This window comes from Xenopus laevis, chromosome 3L (assembly GCF_017654675.1).
Source record: "Xenopus laevis strain J_2021 chromosome 3L, Xenopus_laevis_v10.1, whole genome shotgun sequence".
NCBI classification, from domain to species: Eukaryota; Metazoa; Chordata; class Amphibia; order Anura; family Pipidae; genus Xenopus; species Xenopus laevis.
In genome coordinates this window covers 81,342,508-81,366,046 of record NC_054375.1, presented here as the reverse complement: position 1 = coordinate 81,366,046, position 23,539 = coordinate 81,342,508, and the positions used below count along the sequence as shown (strand labels likewise).

General features: G+C 35.3%; 1 protein-coding gene across 2 annotated transcripts in view; it reads left to right on the top strand.

Moving 5' to 3' along the window:
• The window catches only part of LOC108711171 (copine-8), a 167,737-nt gene that overhangs the window by 136,094 nt on the left and 8,104 nt on the right, over nt 1-23,539 (top strand). For both annotated transcript variants that reach the window (XM_018252626.2, XM_041586448.1), the window contains 5 exons: nt 4,234-4,280; nt 4,990-5,171; nt 14,259-14,386; nt 16,745-16,847; nt 21,322-21,379. In XM_018252626.2, the coding sequence (XP_018108115.1) occupies nt 4,234-4,280; nt 4,990-5,171; nt 14,259-14,386; nt 16,745-16,847; nt 21,322-21,379 (518 nt within the window). The remainder of the gene's footprint in view (nt 1-4,233; nt 4,281-4,989; nt 5,172-14,258; nt 14,387-16,744; nt 16,848-21,321; nt 21,380-23,539) is intronic.

Below are 23,539 nucleotides of genomic sequence, written 5' to 3'. Positions count from 1 at the left end.
GTGGAATATAGATTTCATTTGCTAACTGCATTTCAAGCAACAGTGCCGGTGGAAAACTGTTTGGACAAAGGCATTGCACTGTGACTGTACATTCTCCCAGTTAAAGTCACTATACGATGAACGTCTTTTTATCTACTATGCCTGAAATGCAGGTGGTACTGGGGAGGGAGAAGATCAGTGAACTTTTGTTGGTCAGTGCACACCAATGGGAAGCATCAGTAGTCCTTCCTTTTTCATAGTCAGAATCAAATAACCCTCCATATATGTAAGCAATTTCTCATGATCATTTGACATGAAGGAAGAGAGAGACTGGATTGCATTGAGAATAATAATCTGCACTGTAATAAATGTAATGTCCTATGTTTGTCTTTCCTAGATTGCCTCTAGAAAGTAATGCAAATGTTCCCATCAAAATAGCTTCAAACTAGCTTCAACTACTAACACTTCAGAACTATTAGTGTTTATGTGATCATCTGTTTTCTCACTCGCCTGTCTTGTGCTTTAATCCCCATCCCAAAAATAAAGTAGGTATTACATAAAATATTAATTACAGACGTCTTTATCATTCAACTATAATGAACATCACCATCTCCATTATGACCTACATGCCAAGCTAACTTACCCATCAGAGATCTAACAGTGAGAGGAGGAAAATAGTGTGTTAGAGTGGATTGTAATTAAGATGCCAGCTGCTATAGTCCCTTGGCTGCAGTTTTCTGTATGAAGTGCATAAGAACATATTTGATGAACAAAACAGACAACTGACCCAAGGTAGCTCTTAAATAGAAGTGCAAGGCTTTCTGCTACCCAGACAAAACACAGTTTATTATAACAGGGAATATTTATGAAAGTTTGTCTCATATAAGCTAGCAAAGCATGTATAACACTGAGGAAGGAAATGTGTTTGTAAGTAAACAGCAGATGCCTGAAGTATAATATTCCAGAAGAAATAGATTATACTAGTGATTAAGATCTGAAGATTCAAATCTTTTTAAGAAGAAATGAAATGTGGCATTGTTACTTTTGTTGAAACCTTTGGAACAATTTCATTTAAATTATACACATAGAATAATAATCCTATTGTTTGTGAAATAGCCATTGACAGTTAATTCTTAAATGTGGTATAATGAAATAAGTGCTGATTAACTAATGTGCTAAATAGGATTGCCACCAAGTGACCCAGACATTTTCATCTGCCTGAAAACACGGACTGAAATTGAAATTTTATTTACAGGAAATGTAGGCATCACTTGTTTTTAGATGCCAAGCCTGCCCATTTATACTGTTGATCTGCCTGGCTGCTCCCAGCCTGCCCAGTTATGCCCCTGTAGAGACTTATTCCCCTTCCCTTCACAGCCAGCTTGCCCCTAATTGCCAGGTCATAGCCAAAATCTGACCCCCCACACTCTTTCTACTGTAAAAAACCTTTTATGGAAAAGGTGGCACCCGTAGTGCTAACTTCCAGTTTCCAATAGCTGCAAATTTCACATCAGTTGATCTGAGTGGCTATTTCAGTAAAGTAAAAGTAATGGCATTTCCACATCACACAATTCTACTAGCAAGGACACAATTAATTCCTATTAACGTTAATTAGAATTTCAGCCTTTTGTGAAACAGGCAAGAAGCAATTGTTTTAAGACTAAGTATCCCATGTGCCATTACCATCTATTGCCATAAGACAGTTGTCTTTGTGCATGTCTCTTAAAGGCTGCATTCTAGATTACATGAAAGCTTGATATTTCATGACCGACTTTTTTTGTGGTGCTGACACCGCAATCAGAGTACAGCAGGTAATTTAAATACCCCCCCCCCCAACTGATACACTGTAGAGCTCTTTAGGTCAGGAGATCATTTTCTGTAAATACTTAAACTAGCATGATTTTTGCATAAAGCTGAATATTGACCAATTAGATGTTGTACTGTACTTGCTTTTGTAATTTATTTTGAAAAGTAAAACTATGTGGGGGTGGTTATTTTTATTAAAAGTGCAGTTAGGTAGCATAGTAATATGAAAAATTAGGCCATGTGCGTGTGGCTTGTTTAGATGTCTAGAAATAAAACTTGATTTCTGTATTTTAATATTGCCTAAATGTGTCTTCCATTCACATCCCAGCCCTGGTTAAAAAGCACTTGGTTACTTAGCAGGATTTGTTCGTGATTAGATTTTATAAATGTTCTATGACCTTCAGCTATTGCACATGGGATTATAACAGCAATAGGATTCTTAACGAGTCTGGTCAACATACTACTAATATAAAACACCAAAATAAAGAAAATATAAAAAGAGTAACCATCGCTCACATGCTGTATTATGTCAGACATGGAATATTATTACAAGATGTATAGCAACAAAAAATGTATTCATCAAGAATCTTATTGTGCGAACAGCCAGTTTAAACTGATATGCATTTAAATACATGTCCTCATTTGTCTTTTTCAGTTACTGTAGCTGAATGAATGACCTTAAAGCAATCTAAGCCAGTGCATGTAATAGCTCAACATTATGAATGGCTCTTTTACCCTTTCCTCATTGTGGTCAGGCCTTTGTAAATAAATGAATGTAGTAAAAAGTTAAGACAACAATGATTTTTAAAGCACAGTTATTGGCAGTGCATATTGTAATTGGTTGTGATTTGGTGTGTGGAGACCCATAGGGTTAACTCCCCCTACTGGTTTGGAAATCCCTTAATAGCTAATGATAATGTTCATTATTGGCCCAGAGATTTAATGACCATTTCCTGTTCATGTTCAATATAGTTAATGGAAGCACATGGCTTTTTAGCCTGCACCTGCTAAATAGGGTTGATGCTACTGAAGAGCATTGAACACCAAGGCCCAGTAAAGATGAGTGCCCTAAAGAACTATTCTTTTGGTGAAAGTCAGTAAACCGGGGCCGTATGAACAAGGTAATAAAAAGTGACAGACTTGAAACAGTACTAGTACACTTTAGGGAAAAGAGTTAACCAGAAAGAGCACTACTGAGCTCCAACATACGATTGATCTATAACAGCTACCCGACACCTGAATTGTTAAAATGCTCCCATGCCCCACCTAGTGGTAGTTGAGAATAGCACCTAATAGTAAAACATCCAAGCCCAGCCACTACTCCTTCAGTAACACTAGTAGGAGAACCAATAGCTTATCTGACAGCAGTTCCATCATGGAGTTCTGGCTCTTTCTGAAAGCACATGACCAGGTAAAATTACCTGAGATGGCTGCCTACACACCAATATTACAAATGCATTTATTGGTTCAAGAATAAAATTCTAAATAGTAGAATTATTTGCAATGTAGAGAGTGTAATTTTAATAATATATAATAATAATAATTAAAATAATAAGAACTATAACAAATATCACAATGGAATCCCTTTAAGAAAAAAGTACATTTCAGAAAGTCTGAAAAGTCTCAGAATCTAGACCTTACCCAACTGGTGTAATAGCACACTAAATGCATGGGTTGGCAAATATTTGGCAGTGGAAGCATGATTGATCTGGATTCAGTATGCAGAGCCAGAGAGGAAAGTTGGTCTGGTCTACCTTAAGCACATTTGTAAAGCATTGAAAGTTAACTGTAAGATATTAACTGTTCTGCTGAAGGGAAACAATTATCAGAAAATGTTACTCATCAACCTTCAGAGAATAAAGTTGTAAATTAAATTACATATTTTATGTATTATTTTTATTCCTAGACCCCCCATGTTGCTTGGGTAAGAACCCATGCTGTACTACCAGGGGACAGCCATGAAAACTATATAATTATGTATAATACTTGTATATTGTAATTTATATTTCAGAGTATTTTTGTACCTTTATTTATTTTTTATTTTTTTTTATAAGTGCCACTTTTTTGAGGGGGGTGAACACATCCTACATTGTAGCTACATCTCATTACCATAAATAAGGATATTTACCAATTTCCTAATTGCATATGGCTGTTAATTACAGAACATATTATTTGTTACTTTTTGCTGATCTCTTGAGCTCTGTATTACAGATGTTATATTCACTTGTTGTTGGGAGTTTTTTTTAATATATGCTTATATATATGCCTAGTACAATCTCTGGCAAATGATGATGGCACTGGTTAGGATTTGCAGATAAATTGAATGCATTTCTTAACTGTAAATTAGGCTATTATGTTACAATGTTTTGACACTGTGTTACTTTACCACAACAAATAATGGTAACATGGGTGCCTTTATAACACTGTGATGTATTCATTTCTCTCCAGAACACAAATCAACTTCACAGTTGCTATAGATTTCACAGCATCAAATGGTGAGTATATATTTTAACTGCTTAAAAGGAGTTTGTTGACTTGCTGCTATGGACTATTGGGCAATCTTAAAGTTTCACCTTCTTTCCATAGCTCACTTGTAGTATTGTATTGATCGCTTACAATATGATATTAAGGGGCAAGGTCTGTTGACTAAAGAAGGGGAGGATTGGCAAAATTTTACATGTTGCAATTTGAAAATTGTGGGTAATAGATGGCTGTTGGAATAGGAGCAATTAAGACAATATCATACAGATGTTAGAATCTATAATAACCTGTATTAAAGAGGTTCTATATTGTTATAAAACGGGATTAAACAGTCTTCATTTGTAGATTTTTTTTTAACCAAATTTTTCATGCAGTATTCACCACTAGATTATATATTTCAATAAAATATTCATTCCAAGCTAAACCTCAATTTTACAAAATACAAAGTTTATTGCAGTAAAAAAGGGAAATTCATTTTGACATCATGATGTAATGGAGGCATCTCCAAAAGCAAATTGCTCTTCTAACTGAATGCCTCCATCAGCGCATGGGTAACAAAACCAACACAGCTTCATTTAGAATGCAACTCTACACCCAAACTAGAGCAGGCAAGTGAAGGCTTTTATTCTAGTATAGTATTCTATACTGGTGGTGGACAAGTAGTTGGCAGAGCCATTTTCTTTTGATGTCAGATTTTGTCAAATGTTTATATATATTTTCCAGGTAACCCAGCACAGCCAACCTCCTTACATTATATGAATCCTTATCAGCTAAACGCATATGGCATGGCACTAAAAGCAGTAGGAGAAATAATTCAGGATTATGACAGTGATAAAATGTTTCCAGCACTGGGATTTGGAGCAAAGTTGCCACCAGATGGAAGAGTATGTCATGAATTTGCTTTGGTAAGATATTTTTTTCTGTCACTGCTTTTTCATTAAAATGATCTGCCTTCATTATATTCATTATATTATCTTCCAGGGGTCTGTCTGGGGCATGCTGTTATTATTCTTAAATACAGTGCCCTCCCCCATAACTTTAAATGTGAAACTAATAAATGAAGTACACTCCAACTAGAATGAATTGCTTCAAAACTGTAAGAGGTGCACCCCCCATCCAAAAAACACAAAAATTGTGAGTATCAAGAATGATACACTCAAGATGACTATAGAAGAATTAAAACTGTTACCATGAATCCATGAATATATTCTGCTGCAACCTTTAACTGGCCCTCCCTTTTCTTCCTGTCACTCTTTTTCTAACAATTCAGTATCTCTAGTGGCATGAAATGCATAGGGCCACTGCAGATATTGTACTTTTAAATGTACTTTTCAATCCATTTGTTAAAGTTTGATTTTGTGGTCCTTGTGGGATCTCTTAAGTGCCTGATTCCCCCCTGATTTGTTGCTATAAACAATGGCCCACTCATTGTGTAAAGTGCAAAAAAAAGACCTGCTGGCCTCTATGCTCTTTTTCAGAGCTTAGAGATCTACCGAATGCCCCTTGAATTGAGTTGCGTTAGGCAACACTTCATCCAATAAATGTATCTGTTTATAGTTTATATGCTGCTGAAGTTCTACAATAATAGAACAAGTATTGTATTTAGTAGTTTGCCACAAAGCTGTGAAAAACAACATTGCCATTATGCATACTATTAAATCCTTAATAGTATGCACTTAAACACACAGTTTTTTTTTTAAGGATTCCTTTTTTTTTTGTAAGAATTAGACAACTTTGTGTTTGGTGATAACTAAATTATCACAAATCCATGTTGATTACAAAACTATCCGACTAGGTTTTTTGTTTGTTTGGTTTTTGGGATTTTTTTTGTAGCCATAAGGCACAGTGTTCCAAATTATACAATGATTCTTTATCTGAAAAACCCAAGGTCCTAAGCATTTGCTGCTAAACTAATATTATTATTTTCTTCAGTGAGCTCCTACACTGGGAAAATAATAAGTAGCATATATGTAAGCATACTGGCACCCAACCTACACTCTTTCACACTTGTGTGAGGGAATGCAAATGAGAAGTTAACGGTTTCTAATTCCTATATTTTCACGTTTTCACATGTATGGCCTTTAAGCAAAATATTCTGTGCTCAGCATTCAGCTGTGTGACATTCTGCAGTCTGTACTCAACATGGAGTTTTAATGATGAAAATAACGGAGATGCTAACCCCAAGAACCAACCATTGGTTTATCTTCAGCAAAAAGAAGAGAGAGAGGTTGTTGAGCAGCAATTAGGTTTTGTTTTGGCATTTATAAATCAGGAACCACAAGTGCAGCATTAGCCAGCTCCAAAGACCATTTTGTATATACAATATTCTGAGCAGATTATCAGAATATTAAAAGTATTAAGATGTTAAATCTGGACCATTTTGAGATTAAATGCTTAGAACCAATAACCGCAAATAATGTACATTCTGCTAGAATAAGAATTCATGGTACATTATCTCCTAGGGTTCAGATATTTAATGGGACAAGACAGGGGTGGCCCTTTTGCCAATTCTTTTTATATTAGCAATGGAAGGGTCACTCACACACATTAGCACATTCGAAAAATATCAATATTTTAGGATTGGTGGTAATGGGTAAAGAATATGTGTGCAGAATTTGCTGATGACTTGCTGATGTTTTTTACTAAACTGCCAATGTCCCTGCCCAACGTATTGCTGCTCTTGAATAGATTTGGAGAATTGTCTAATTTTAAAATACTAAAATGCTAAATATTAATGTTCCAGCTCATACTGTAGCAATTGTAAAACATAAGTTCATTTAAATGGACCAACCCCATTATTAAATATCTGGGGGTTAAAATTCCAACTGATTTAGATAAAACTTATCAAGATAATTATGTACTCCATCTGATAATCCTCCAAAAGATATTGGATAATTGGAAAAAGCTAAAGATATCATGGTTTGAGAAGATTCAAGATATAAAAATTATTGTTATGCCTAAAGTATTATAACTATTTCAAGTGTTACCAATGTATGTACCCCAAGCCTTATTCAATCTGTAGAAGTCAGACAGTTAGAAGAATTAACACATATATTTCATAGCAATAGCGCATCATATTGGAAGGTCGGGTCTCCATGGCATAAGTTTGTAAGGAGGCTAGAGTAAGTGGAATGCAATATAAGTGTGTAAGCGGGATATGGTTATTAGAATAAAAAATGGATGGCGTATTTAACTATTATGGGAAAATAATTTAACATTTATTGACATTTATTGTATTAAATATTATTTTGAGAGCTACTTGGAATCTAGTAATAACTTGGATATTCTAGAGGTAATATGTTAATACATAATTGCTACTTTACTATGTACATTGGAGCTATCCCCCTCCCCCTTATTCCATTTCCTTTTCTTTTCTGTATCCCTTCCCTATTATATGAAAAAATCAGAAATAAAGAATTAAAAAAAAACATTTAACAGGGGCACAGAGGAAACTATATTTTTGGGGTATTGCCAAATAAAAACAATAACTAAATATGTATATTATTGTTACAGGGGGTGTACTGTCTTCCCCAAAGTATAAGGATTTACATAAAATGCCCTAAAAGCAGCCACCACAGTTGCACATGAATCCTGATCTTATTGAAACCAGCAGGGTTGGCAGCCATGATCTTTGACTGCAGGGGAGCCAATGGTGGAACTCTTATGCGTACTTATTTCTATTTGGCTGTCACTTCAGTCCGTATAGAGCAAAGCTGCCACCATAGCTGATTTCAAGAGCATGCAGCTTAGAGAACCAGCACTACAGGGCTTAATGTTTAGATATGCCCAGTTTGGCTAGACTCTCTGGTAGCCAAAGCAGGCAAAACTCTTCTTATCTGGCAGCTGGGCAAACAAGAAGATCTTTCTGTGTATTGCCACCTCATAATCTAATTTAAGAGCATAAAATAAAGTGTGCCATTTTTTGTAAAGAGGAATATTATTTTTTGTGAGCCAAGGAACACGGGTCTTTCTTACTAAAATACAGTACACATGAATATCTTAATGACCACCAATGGTTTGCAACCCAATAGACAAAATGATTAAATGGCAAGACCTTTGTATGGGACTAGTAAATGGTGCCCTTATATATTGTGCATTACCCTAAGGTTTGGCCACTAAAAGGGTCCTTAGTTTTTGATGGCAATTTTTGGAGGTTAATTCTCCTTTTCCTGGGTCAAAGTATGACCAGTAGCTTTTCCAAGTTTGTGCCATTAGGTGTAAAGGGTAAGCCATGCTTTAGGGTTTTTTTGCCAGCAGTTTCCCAAGAGAAGAAGTGCAACCCCCATCTGAACTTGCAGTGAGTATTAGTTAGCCTCCTGTTACAGGTCTCTCTGGGAGAGATAACCAGGTTTAGGGCTACCTATATGAGGAGCTCTTGGCTCCACCAAGGAATATAAACGCATACCTCCCAACTGTCCTGTTTTTCGTGGGGCAGTCCTCAGCTGCAGTGCCAGATTGTTACCAACATGTCTCGGGTTTACCTTTGATCTCCCACATCGTGATACATTTGGGGTGGACTGTCTTACACCCATCTTTCAAGCTCTGTTGGAGGGATTGCTCTGCTAATGGTCTTTTTTTGTGTGAGTATGTGCTGACTACTCAGTGACTGTGCCTTGTATTATTATATTCTCCTTTGTGGATTTGTTCTAATAAATCAGTTTTGGTTAATGTTCCAAGAACCACTAACTTTGGAAATTCTTTGGAAATATACAGTTTCAGTTCACACCCTGCTTCCACATCACTGATGCCCACATCATTGAGCCCACAATTGAGAATCAGAGGTCTCATCTGGAGCAAATATAAGGGTAAAGCTAATAGAGTAACAGCGCCACTCCATTTTCTATAGCCTCTACCTTTATGGGAAAATGTAATAAAAGGTGGAAACTAGTCACCTATAGCAGCCAATCAGCAGGTGTCATTTACAGGTCATCTGTTTAAATGCAAATCTCTTATTGTTTGTTATGGATTACTGCACATGGGAACAAAAAACTTGTATTAATACAAAAAAGTTTCTATGAGGGAGCTATGTTTGGGAATTTCTACTACTTTCTGATCTGCAAGTACCTTTAACTGAAATTCTTTTTGAAGGTTAAGGGGGTTATTTATAAAAGGTCGAATTTTAGAGTTTTGTGGGGGTTTTTTAAACCCTGAATTAACTCACAACTCGAATTTTTTCCCAATTTAAGAAAAAACTTGAATGGAAAAAACTCAAATCAGTGAATTCGAGGTGAACAAGCCAAAAACTCAATTTGATCAAGTATTCTGTGTGAAAAATTGAATTGCTGGAATGAAACCCACTGGAAAAAACAAACATATGAAGTCATGAAGGCTACAAACATCTTCAAATGGTTCAAGGGACCTCTGCCATTGACTTGTACATGACCTCTACAGGTTTTAGCTGAACTATTTTCAGATTCAAGCTATTTCCAGCTTCAGGGTATAATAAATCTTGAAAAAATTTAGGTTTTTTTTAACCCAAAAATTTGAGTTTTGACTGAAAAATATCCTTGAAACTCAATTTTTTTTAAATACAACATGACCTTTAATAAATCTGCCCCTTAGTGTAACACTTATATATGCTTATTATTTATGCTCACCTACTCACTTGTACAGGGTACTATCTTTTAAATGAGAAGGAAAGGCATTTTTACTTGGGGGTACCAAAAGTTAGGCACCCCCAAGTGATTGTATTTACATACCCGACACCCTGGGCCAGTACCCCTATCAGCAGAAAACTGCACTGGCCAGGGGTTATTCCAACAAGCACCATGGAGCAATAGCTTTCCTGTTTTTTCTTTCTTCAAATTTCCCTCCCTCCCTTCTCTTACCTTTCCTTCTCCTTTAAAGTTAATTAAATATGATCTAATAAAATATAATAAATGAAAACTTAAAAATAAATTGAAACCATTCAGTATAATTTGACTTTAAGAATTTCATTGTAGGGCAAATGAGATTTTAAGACAAAACGATTGGCGAAAAGCAAATAAATGCTCTATAGAGCATTATTTGGAAAATGCAAACTGTGGGAGTAAGGATCGTGTTGTTTGGCAAATCTTAGACCAAAAACATCTGTCAATATAAAGTTATTTATGTGGCCTTATTATTGTTTAATAGCATGGAGTACAATCCCGTTTATTTGCTAACACATTTACAATTCCGAGTGTGTTTCAAAGTCATTGTGTGCTTTTTCTACATATATTATTCAGCAACCAACACGTACAAATGATGTTGTTTACAAGACAGGAGGACAAGCTGATAAGAAGGAAATCCTGCTGAACAAAATGATTTGTCATTGTGTTACTTTCAAATTGCAGAGTATAGCTATTAGTATATAGTATTTATCATTACATAATGAATATATGTAGTGTTTTTTCTGTATGACTGTATAATGTTAGAGTATATCTATAGGCATATTTATAATGGAGGGTAAAAAGAGAATGGCATCGATATGCACACATTACCACCTCAATGCACATTTCTAAAGCTGTGGACTGTATGTATGGTATAGGAAATAGAAAAAAAGGTGTTAACCAGAAAAGGGGTTTAACAGCAGCTGCCATTTCTACAATATTTTATTAGTTTTCACACCAGACATTCTTCCCCATATAATATTGTTCTATTGAGTAATGAGGTACAACAGTTCTGAGGTCATTTTCAGTGTTGGTATGGCACACCTTTATACCACTATAATGCGGATTAGCAGTTTGTAATGGATAACTTCTGCAGTTGCATTGCATGGGGGTTCAGTAATCACGATTTTGCACAATTTATTTAAAACTGGCATCTAAAACTTGACAGAATTCAGTGGGAAGTGTATCTTCAGCATTCAAGCAAGTTAAAAGTGATTTCTTTCTTCAGTCGCAATTATCAACATACTTGAAAATTGCAACTTTTCCCCATGTTTTCTCACCTCCACGTAATGACTATGATTAACACAATACAGATTCATGACATTTGTTTTGATTTTTTTCTCACTAAACATGACCCCAGTTATAAGATATGGAGGAGGAATGAACAGGAGGGTTAGTTATGGCTGCTAAATCCACTGTTACAGCTTTGTTAACACTTTCATTTAATTGTACGAATAATAAGCACAAACTTGTTCTTTGTGAAACTTGTTATTGTAAAACCAATAAAAATCTAAGAAAAAAATGCAATATCCCAAAACAAATATCTACAAATCAGGTCCTTATTAAAACCCATACCCCTAAAACACCCATTAACATAGACCATATATATAAAAACCAAACAAAGCTTACTCAAATCCGAAACACTAACAGTAATTTTTGCAGTATATAATCTACCAATGACACATGGGAACCCACAAAAACCAACGCATAAAATAAAATGGGAGACACCAATACACATTAGATTGAAACAAGGTGGCACAAGTACCTTACAAATACAGTACTTGTATAAATTGCATTGAGAACCAACAAAAAGTTCTATATAGACTTGTACCAAATAAAGCCAACATAGGCACCTTATGCTACACATGTGGAGATGCCCAGCTATTCAATCCTACTGGACACTTCCTTAATACAAGAGCTGGCCTAACTGAATATAATGGTAACACCAGACCTACTTCTGGAAAACCTAGGACTGCAAGATCTTCCTGAAACACATAGGAAACTTATTTTACACTTAGTCACATCAGACAAAGTACTTCTACGCAGCCAATGTACTCTTACCCAGAAACTGGAGGACACAAAAAAAATCACAACAAAAACTGAACTCAAATGCAATACTCTCTTGTTGCTCATGGAGATAAGGTATATGATTGTAAAGGTAGGGCATTTTTTAGGCACAGGGGTAACCATTTGACAGAGGTGGCATGAGTAGAAGCCCAATAAAGAGGATGTTTAATAGTCTAGGCTGCAGATGATTGAGTGGAGAAGTGTTATGTTATTTTGGTTTCCTAACTTAGAAACAGACATATTTTTGTATTATTTTCTAGATTAAGTTGGCAAGATTGTGTAAGGAATTGGATGTGTGCAGAATAAATGTGACTCAGAGGCAGCAAACCTGTGGAAATGGAACAGAGTTGTTTACTCAGAGGGTGGTGGTAGCATACAGTATGTGTTGGTGGATGTGAATTCAGTCTGTTCTGTTAAGTTGTAGGAAACAATAGGGTAAGAGACACAGTTAGTTACTTGTAATATGACTAAAGAGGAAAGACCAGGACAAGAGAGAGAAATTTGTGTTATCAGCATAAAAAGGTACTGGTGATAGCTGGTCTAGCTGATATACGTTTTCCAAGAGATGTAGTATATAATGAAAAGAGTAGAAGTCCAAGCACAAGGCCTTGAGGGACCCCAACACGGAATTCAAAGTGTTGAGTTACATTAAGAATCAAATGCTGATTCAATCTTGATGAAACCTTCTCATAATATACTGCATCTCAAAGCAATCTTATCTGCTAGAAAGAGTGTTCAAATAAAATCCAAGAGATTGTTTAACCCTATATATGTCAAGGGATAGTATGTTGTCACAGAACAGCACAGAGTCCGCAGTCCACTATGTCAAAAGTAGCAGAGACATCAAGAAAAAGAATTATGGAAAATTTAAATTTTGCCAGATTGAGTGTTATTGGATATTTGATTGATTACAGAGGATGAAAACCAAACATGTGTGGGTGAAGTAAAGAGTTGCTAGAGAGAAAATTGTTAAATTGTTGTAGACGTATGTTTGAAAGGTGAGAGAGAGAAAATGGTAGCTGGAAGGACAGAATGAGGGTTATTTTAAATTAGGTATGAGTTTTTCAGTGAAGAGTGATAGAGACAAAAAAATCTGGATAAATGCTGGTCAGTGTACGGAGTGAGAGGCAAAGATGTCAAGGGAATTAGAGAGGACAGGAAATAGAAGTTACCTCCCCTTCACGGACCGTGGAGACTTAAGACAATGTAGCATGAGTTAAGCTGAGGGATAGGTTGTATTATAAGGGTGTTGTTAGATACTAATAGACATGATATGCCAGCATCTATCTTCTCTGGAAAGGCTAGTTAAGCACAAACTGAAGAAAAAAATGTTTAATTAGTTTACTAATTTAATTAGTTGAATTAGTTTAATTAGATTGCCATGTCAGGTTCAAGTAAATTGTGCCCCCTCACCACCTGTGCCACAACAATTGACCTGCTCTACCTACATGTAGATCAGGTCCTGGCAAAGTTTAGTAAGTCAAGTTCTCTTTTAACTTATGTTTGCTTACTTGACTAATGATAATATTAGAAGGTCAGTATTGCTCCCTTTGCTTTTTTTCCTCCAAGATAATGATGTGCTCATAATGTGACTAAGAGCTTGTGCAGACTGAAATGATAATAATATACTATAGTAATTACCCAGTCCTAACACCGTTCTTCAAATGGGGGCTGAGTGTCCATATAGGCAGGTCCCATCATCACCTCTTTCATCTGCTACCTTTTAACTGATAATTGAATCACCCCCCATTTTAATCGGCAGAAAATTAACAATAATTTCGTTTTCTTTTTTCTTGTTAAATTTATCTTTCAATTATTTGAAATAATTAGTAATAATTATTGATAATTATAGAAAAACGTCTTGTGGTGTCGTCATTTTTTGCACACAGTTCTCATGTCTAATTTGGTCAGCACAGATCTTTGTCTGCCTTATTGTGAGCAATTTTATTAGCGCAATTTAAGTTTGAAAGAGCTCCAAAAACTAGAGATTGCAGACTAATACATTCCCTGGCCCCATGTTTACCAGTCATTAGTTTTTCTGCAGGTAGATGCAAGCTACTACATGTGCACATCAAGGTTAATCACTTATGGAACTCAGTTTTTCTGTGGATTTCATAAGCTGGTACCTCTTTTCTTGATTGATGGAAAAAAAAGTTTCAAATGGTAGGTGGGTGTTTTTAAGTTTTAAGTTTATTTTAAGTAATAAAATCTTTTTGATCCGTAGAAGGAATTTTCTATTAACATCTTGTTACATTTGCCTTACCTTATCCTGCCTTGTATTTTACTTTTACGCAGAATGGAAATCCTCAAAACCCGTACTGTAATGGGATAGATGGAGTGATGGAAGCCTATTATAGAAGCTTAAAAAGCGTACAGCTCTATGGACCAACAAATTTTGCTCCTGTGATAAATCATGTAGCACGGTATTTAAAATGTTCCTTTTTGATATGAATCAGTGTTCAAACTGCTGTATTTGCTTCACATCCATGTTTCTTTGTGGTGTTATTTTGGTTTTGTGTGACTATTACAGCTCTTTACATCTTCCTTAAATAGTAGCATACGCATGGTGTCAGATTACAGTAATTAAGAGATTTCAGGGTGTGTGTGCCAGTAGACAAGGTTACAAAAGATGACTCTTAATTCATTAGGATTCATGAGAATCAGACTGAGCTGCTGGGTGCATACTAGACCAATTCAGTATAGTAAGAAATGATATATTGTTCAGGGCTTAAAGTGCTTAGAGAGAGAGTATTTTTATTTCATCTACTAATTATTGCTGACAAGCATTAAACTGATGGCAGTTGCATAAAAAATGAAAAGGTATTATTTGCATGTTCTTGAAAAGAAAAGAAAGAGCACATGAATTCCATCTATTCAACAGTTGTGTTTTTGAATAATTTTTAGATGTTTAAAATGACTCTAATCTTGAAATAATAGGCACTAAAGTGTGAATTTCACAGGTTAATGGAAAGGTCGATATATTTGGATGTCAGCAGCATACAGATCATATTTAAAGCCAAATGAACTGACGAGGCCTTCCAAAGACATTGTGTGTAGGGGAAGCAACAGCGATTAAAAAGAAAATAGGTAGCATAAATCTATTTTCATGGGTTATTCACAGGCACACATTCTTCCCAATTGTTTGATCTGTTCAGAATACACAGGTTAAGCAGTACTCGATTAAAGGCTAATATGCCTTTAATGACACATCACACGCAACAGTAGCAATGTGTTCAGCCTATACTGGTGCTTTATTGCTGTAGCAAACACTACTTCCATTTATCTTCACTTTGGGATGTATTTGTATTTAGAAAGTGGCATAAGAAGTGGATCAGGAATAACAACTCTTGCACATCAGCCATTGCCCAATGTTTGTGAAGTAAAACATTGTATAAAAAGGTACACGTGCATAGTGAACTTGTTTAGACTTTATTTCCATTTACTTCAGAGAAATCACCAAATCCAATGAAGTGTAAAATGTAGCTGTAAATTCTGGCTCAAGCACTTTTTTATAAATATGCAACAAGAAAAAAAAAAAGCTTTTGACATGACACCACCTTCACATCTTAGCAAGTCTTAGCATTTTTAGCTTAACATTAGCATCATATTTATAACTAAGTCATGAGTAGGGGCGCTTTATAACAGTCTTTAAAGGAAATAGTCTACCTAGAAAAAAGGGAAAAAACACAAGTTCCAATTAAAATTGGAGTCTGTGGTCCCAGCAGATCTCGATCAGGGATAATCTTATCAAACAATCAGTTGATGGGTAGCTGCCACTTCAAAAGAACTGGAGGGTCAAGCCAGGATTGATCTAAAAATAGATAAGAAGGGCACACTCCCCTTGTGTAAAATCTTCATAAACAATTAATTGTAGATAAAATGTATTTACAATGTTTGCTGGCATCAATAGAGTATAACAACACAATTGATTCAATGTGCACCAATTGTGTTGTTATACGCTATTGATGCCTGCAAATATTGTAAGTGCATTTTATCTACAATTAATAAATTGTTTATGAAGATTTTACACAAGGGGAGTGCATCTCTCATTAGTACAGAACTATAAAATATACTGTCTCCGCTGCAACCAAAAACTCATATTGTTAATGCATTATGTTTCCAAAAGCTGCTCTTATGTATTTAGATGTCTCTGTAGACTTGTTTTAAATCTTCAAACACATATTACTGTTAACCTATACCATGTTACTTCCATTATAGCTGTAATGGGGTAGCTTTGAACCACCCACACCAACAAAATTAACACTTCTGTGGAAATTCCAACACCCCCCCCCACTGTTGTCTTTGTACCATCACATCCACCTATTAACTGATGGTGGGGAGGGAAGAGGTGCAGGACTCAAATACACTGGGGATCATTTACTTACATTTACTTGCTAATTTATTTGTTTCAGGATCATATTTTGCAGCAATTTGCATAAATCATGGCAAAATTATTTGCTTTTTATTCTATTGCATTTTTTTTCAAAAGAAAATTATAGAAAATAAGAATCTTGCCTCCTAAACTCAGAAAGATGCAGGTTTTAGTAATTGCAATGGAGGAAAAAAAGTGGTTTACACATATCACAGCAAAGCATGATCCTGAAAATCAAATCAGCCACTAAGTATGTGATATTTGACATGACTGTTTCTTGTCATGGTGACATAATTAACTGAAACAGAAATATTAATTCTGACATCTTACAAATAATGCTGCAGCATTCATTTATCTTAATCCTTTTCCTTGTTTTATTAAGAATAATGGGTCTCTTTCTTTCCTGTAGCTATGCGGCTTCAGTAAAGGATAGTTCCCAGTACTTTGTTCTGCTGATTATTACAGATGGTGTTATCTCTGACATGGCTCAGACAAAGGAAGCTATAGTCAATGTAAGTAAGATGCTTTGTTCCTGGTGTCTTTGCACTTGTCGAAATTATAACTATTGTCACAGAAGAAGAATAACTCCGTTATTTTACATTACACAATACCTTGTAAATATGGTGACATTTTCATATGGTGTGGGATGGTTACAGGTTCACAGAGTAAAGCACATCTTAGGGCAAGGACAAGTGATGTTATTTGTCTCCCGCCATTTTGTCACAGTGACAAAACATCAAAAAATACCCTACATAGACAATACTGAGAATTGTCTTTACTGTACTATTCTAATCACATAATTGCTCAAAAATGCCTTTGGATATTAACATTTTTTTCCATGAAAACCACCCCCATTTATTTTTGAAAGGCAGTTGGTTGGAAGTACTGGTATATTTTCATATGAAGACTTAGGGGCACATTTACTAAGGGTCGAAGTGAATATTCAAACTGAAAAACTTCGAATTTGGAAGTAATTTTTGGGTACTTCGACCATCGGATAGGCCAAATACTACTTCGATTCAAAGTGAAAATGCTTCGACTAGTCGACCAACCAATAATTGAAGTCCTGTCTCTTTAAAAAACTTCGACACTACGCCACCTTAAACCTGCCGAATTGCTATGTTAGCCTATGGGGACCTCTTAGAACATATAGCCAACATTTGGCTAAGTTTTTAGAAGTCAAAGTGAAATCATACGATCGTACGATTAAATCATTCGAATTGTTCGTTTTGAAGTACGATCGTACGATCTTAAAATTCTTCGAATTTGACTTTGAATGTCGGACTAGCCTATTTGATGATCGGATTTTTGAAGTTTTTTGCACTTCGAAATTCGACCCTTGATAAATCTGCCCCTTAGACTTAGGGAATTACCTTAATACCTGTTCTGCTACTAAAGACCACCGCTAAGCATAAACTATCTAATGGTTATGCAATAATTTACTCACTATCATGCAGATACAGTTTATGTCCCTTCATAACTCCTTATTTTTATTTCTGGCATCCCAGATAAAAACTCTAAGTTACATAAAAAAACACTGGAAATTAGATAGTAGGTTATTCTACTTGAAATCCAAGACATTTTTAGTATTTATTTGCTGGCCCTCGTTTATTCAAGTGCTGTAAAATGATGTCGGCTTGTAACATTTTCCTTTGTACCAAACTGTAGACAATGTATATTTCTGTAACAGTGCAAACATTGTGTGCTTATTTACATTTTGCAATTTTTTTCCCTGTAGCCCCCGCTGGTTACAAAGAGGCATAAGGGCATATATTTATCTCCAAATGTAACAACTGTCTGTCTTGACATTTTCTTGATATGTGTATTTTTCGGTCATTGCTTTGCTTCAGGCGGCCATCTAAATTATTTTCTGAACTAGCAGATGTTATGCACTTGCTGCTAGCAATATGATACTTCAATATTTTGGGCTTTGTGTGGTTATAAATATTCTCATAGCACTGGATCTTTTATGTAAAATGCTTGCTGTACTTGTGATGGCCAGAGGCCTTACAGCTAGCTATGGGAAATACTTGCACGCGGGGATGCATTGCTTTACTCACTGCTCTCATAGATATTTGCTTTAACAATTACTGTGGTCATTATATTATGGACTGCAGCCTATGAATGTAATCTAATTAGTAAGCTAGAAGGCATATGCTTTTATATAAAATCAATTGTAATGAGCAAATTGCACAGAGCCTATAATTTGTGTAGCTAACGGACTTAAACGGGCTCTAGCCTGCCATTGTGGTATTTCTAGGAAAGACAACAATTATTCTGATGTCACTCTCTTCCCTTTAAGATATAACTATATAAGCCATGCATTTATTACTCCTGCTACTTGTTCAGGGGTAAACATTAATAAAACATTACAGGTGTTGCAATCTTTGTCTTTAAAGCAGGGTTTTGTTAGAAGATGGGATATTTTTTATATATAGTTTTGGTTTGCTGGTTAGACTGAAGTAAGGATTGTTTACTAAAGTGCAAGGTCCCAAAATGCAGTGTGATTTTGACCCCTCAATTCAACATTTTCTCCAACGTGTTTTAGCCTGTCATAATTATGTACAATAGTTTGTGCAAGATTTCAGTGCAGAATGCATAGATGCATCAATTTGACCTAAACTGTATGTGTAGTTCACAAATTGCATTCAGATCATTGCAAGTTGTGCTTGTGATTGAACATCACATGTCTGTAACACAAAACTCAAAAGAAAGCCATTTTAATAGGTGTAATACTGCATCACTAGTTTTGAATATATTGCTGTGCTGGTTGAGCGATTATAAATGAGTATACTTGTTATACAAAAATGATTAGCCTCTCAGATTAAAGAAGTGCATACAATTTGCCAATTAGATCTTTGGCTAAAAGGGGTAGTTCACCTTAAAATTAACTTTTTATTGATAGGATCAGTGATCCCGATATCAATTTAAATTGCAGTGTCGACAGGCACAATATGCAGACTATGAAGGCAGATAACTAAACCACCATAAAATAGCTATAAACAGGGCAATTTATAACATGCTAAATGTTAATTAAATGGTGAACTTCCCTTTACAACATAGTTCAGTAGTTCATTAGGCAGTATTTAAGTTGTAAAAATATGGATATATTTTAATGTATGCATTTATTAAGCCTTCATGTGGAAAGTTTAATGGGATAGGAGTATCACAGAGCTACTGCATTATCTATGCCCCATATTAGACACTGTTGTCCTTTGCTACTGTGTATCTTTGCAACATTTATATACACTTGGGGGCACATTTACTTAGCTTGAGTGAAGGAATAGAAGAAAAAATACTCGAATTTTGAAAGTTTTTTGGGCTACTTCGACGATCGAATTGACTACTTCGACCTTCGACTACGACTTTGAATCGAATGATTCGAACTAAAAATCGTTCGACCATTTGATAGTTGAAGTACTGTCTCTTTAAAAAAAAACTTTGACCCCCTACTTCGCCAAGTAAAACCTACCGAGGTGCAATGTTAGCCTATGGGGAAGGTCCCCATAGGCTTCCTAACAAATTTTTGGTTGAAGAAAAATCGTTCGATCGATGGATTAAAATCCTTCGAATTGTTCGATTCGAAGGATTTAATCGTTCGATCGAACGAATTGCGGTAAATCCTTCGACTTCGATATTCGAAGTTGAAGGATCTAACTTCAACAGTCGAATAACGAGGGTTAATTAACCCTCGATATTCGACCCTAAGTAAATGTGCCCCACAATGTATTTTGAGAATACTGTAAAATTATATTAAACGGACTATCAAGAAAGACAGCGTTAATCATAATTGTACATGGAAATAAACACTCTAAAAATAATCCGTTAAAACATTTTGTACAGTTTCTAAATAATTAAGTTAATCTTGACTATCCATCCTCTTTATGTAGGAGTCAGATTTTAAATGACAGCTTACTGAAAGACAGCTAGCTCTAATGCTGAGCACTACTTCCCAACCCAGTCGATTAAAAATTTGAACAGTTAATTTTTGTGCAAAATGTACCCGTGTACTAATGTTAAATTGATCCTTTAGTGTTACTGGGTTTGCACAGATTTCTGTTAAATATTTGTATATGTAACCCCCCATATGTAACAAAAGGCACTAAGTTTGCCCAGGAGAAGTAACCCATAGCAACCAATTAGATGCTTGCTTTTAAACAGATGGCCAGTAAATGCTACCTGCTGATTGGTTGCTATGGGTTACTGTTCCTGGGCAAACGTTGTGCCTTTATTACATAAACCCCAAAATGGGGCAGATATAAATTGAAAAATTAGTTCAGAGGGTTCCACTCATGAGAGCTTACAATGTAGAGGTTAGGGCAGCAATGTTACAGATTAGTCAAGGATAGTGTTCTCTAAATCGATCACTAAAATGCACTTTATAAGATGATTAATAATGATTTTAATTATAATTTAATTATAAGATGATTTTAATTACTGTGTTAGTATCTTTAATGGAAAACTAATTAGAAAATAATACAGCTTTGAGAAAAAGTTCACTCTAATGACTGCCAAGCCATGTAGTTGGTGAAACAATACTGTTGAACTTTTTTAAATATATATATATATATATATATATATATATATATATATATATATATATATATATATATCTATATCTATATCTATATCTATATATCTTGGCCTAAAACTTTGAATTTAAGTTAAAGAACAAACTTAGCAAAACATACAAGATCTGCTTTCAAATCAGCAATAACAGCCTTCATTCCTCGTACGTATAAAGTGTGAAAATGAGTTAGTATAAATGTTGCTGTGGTAGATTAACATAATCCACAGTTGCCCAGAGCAAATTTTGAATTTGCTAAAATTCTATTTTTGATAAATAAGCCTCCCTGTATTTGCAGACTTCTTGCTCTAAAGGGATTAATAGGAAAACAACTTCACCTTCATTAGTACAAAAAACAAAGCTGATATTTTAATATTGCTATACTTGCATTCAACGGTTTTTATTCTCCGTTTTTTTAGGCTGCAAAACTGCCAATGTCAATAATTATCGTAGGTGTGGGACCAGCAGAATTTGATGGTAAGTATTACATTTTCATAAAAATTATGGAAGAAACATTCTGAGTTCTAATAAACTTCAGACGTATTTCATCTCTTTAATCAAAATAATCATTAAGGCAATGGCTAAATTAGATATGGGTTTAAAATATGTCGTTTAGTAAACTTTTTTTTCATAACCCAAACTATTGATATAATAATGTTAAAAGTAATAATTATTTAGTAAGAAACAGTGTTAGAAATATAGTATCTCTACTAAACTCAATTGCTAATATGATTTTAGTGCTAGAAGTGTCAACCTGCTTAGCTGTATTGGCTGTTTAGGCTTTGCCAGCCCCAAATAAATATGGTGCACAGAATTAACACCTAATAATAATAATATCTCTCATGGGTCCTAAGAAGTGCTTAATACATTATGGACTGAGAAGATGCTTCTTATTGTACTCAAAACCCTTGAATGAACAAAAATGCTGAGTCTGCTTTTAAAAACAACAATTGAATATGCCTCTCTGGCTGTTATTGGCAAAGAATTCCATACTGAGGGTGCTGTGTGACAGAAAGCATGAGTTCCAAAGGATTTTAAAGCTCCTCTGGGCATCTTGAGTATTCCTGAGTCTGAAGAACAAAGGGGACAAGTGGGAACATGAGCAATAAGAAGCTCTTCTAGATAAACAGGGCCTTGACCCAGGTGTAGTGTGTGTTGAGGAGGGAGTACTTGGATTTCTGTGAGCATGTCCTCCTCTGCAACCCACGTGATTATTTTTTTTTTAATTCTCTGAGATTTTAGAATGGGAATTATAGATGGTTCAATATGTGTTTTGGCTCTCCCAATAAAAATTCCATGAGTAAGCACTGGAGGAGGAATTCTCTGGGAACATTTGTTTCCTTTCTTCTTCAAGGGTATGTAAAGGCCACTGGTTCTGCAGAGTTGGAGAAAGTTTGTATTAAACAAATCAAAAACTATAAAATCCACATTAGATAACATGACAACACAGGACCCAGTTCAGTCTGCCTATTCAGATTATTAATCAGTCTTGCTGTATTGGCTTCTGGCAGATATTATTTGACTTATGCTGTTTTGATAATTTATGACGATCCCTAAGCACCCCAGACCACACTGAGCATGTGCACAGTCTTGGTCTTGCAAAGATGTTTAACAAAGTTACAAGATGGTGACCCTCTGTGGCCAACTTTGAAAGCATAAATCATTTGTTTAGTTAGGCTTGTGGTGCAGTAAGTTTATGTTTAGTATACAAAATACAGCATTTCTAGCCTTATTCTATTTTAGACTTTACTTCCCCTTTAAATAACATTATTAAAAGATATGCCCATCACTAAAGCTATGGTTAAACTTCTAGACTAGCCCAATGCACACTTTAGTAAATTTAAAGCGAAAAAAGCTTTAATATAGTTAAAACATGTATACAATAGTACATCTATATTACAAACAAGAACATATACATACAAACAGCATTCACAGTGTTAAAGCAGACACATTGTTCAACCCTAGGGCTTCTTTGTACTACTGTGTCCTGCACCTTGAGTCAGACTTTCAAATGGGTCCAAGCCACATAGTGCCTAACCCCCCATGCTTACATTTATACACTCTGATTGGAGAGAGGTTGGACTGCATCGCTAGTGCAAAGAACACAATATGGTCTCTGCACTAAAAAAAGACAAATTTTAGTTTAAATCTTAAATTAGCTGGGGCACCTTACTGCCATCCCTAAGTAAGCTACTGAACACTGGTGTCTGAAGCAAGGTTCTCTTCTTGCCCCATGGTCGCAGTGCCCTCGATATACTTATTCTAAACTTCATTTATAACCTAACTGTACAATAATGAACCCCTTTTTGCAGTGACATTAATAGTTACTAGTGACATTTTCTTATATATGATAAAAGGATTCAGTAAAAGCAGATGTGATCATTGATAGATTTCTCTATGGGTCAAACCTAATGACCACTGAGACTAATGAGTGATTGTAATAAAAGAAGCAAGATATGCCCGGGTATCAGTAGCAACCAACCAAATGTTTGATTTCACACAGCAAATGCTACCTGCTGATTGGTTGCTATAGGTGATCCAACATTGCACCTTTTCCTGCAAGGTCTGGGAGCCTTCTCATGTATGTTATTTGATGCTTTTGTATTATATCAATGTGTATGCAAATCTTTATGCAAA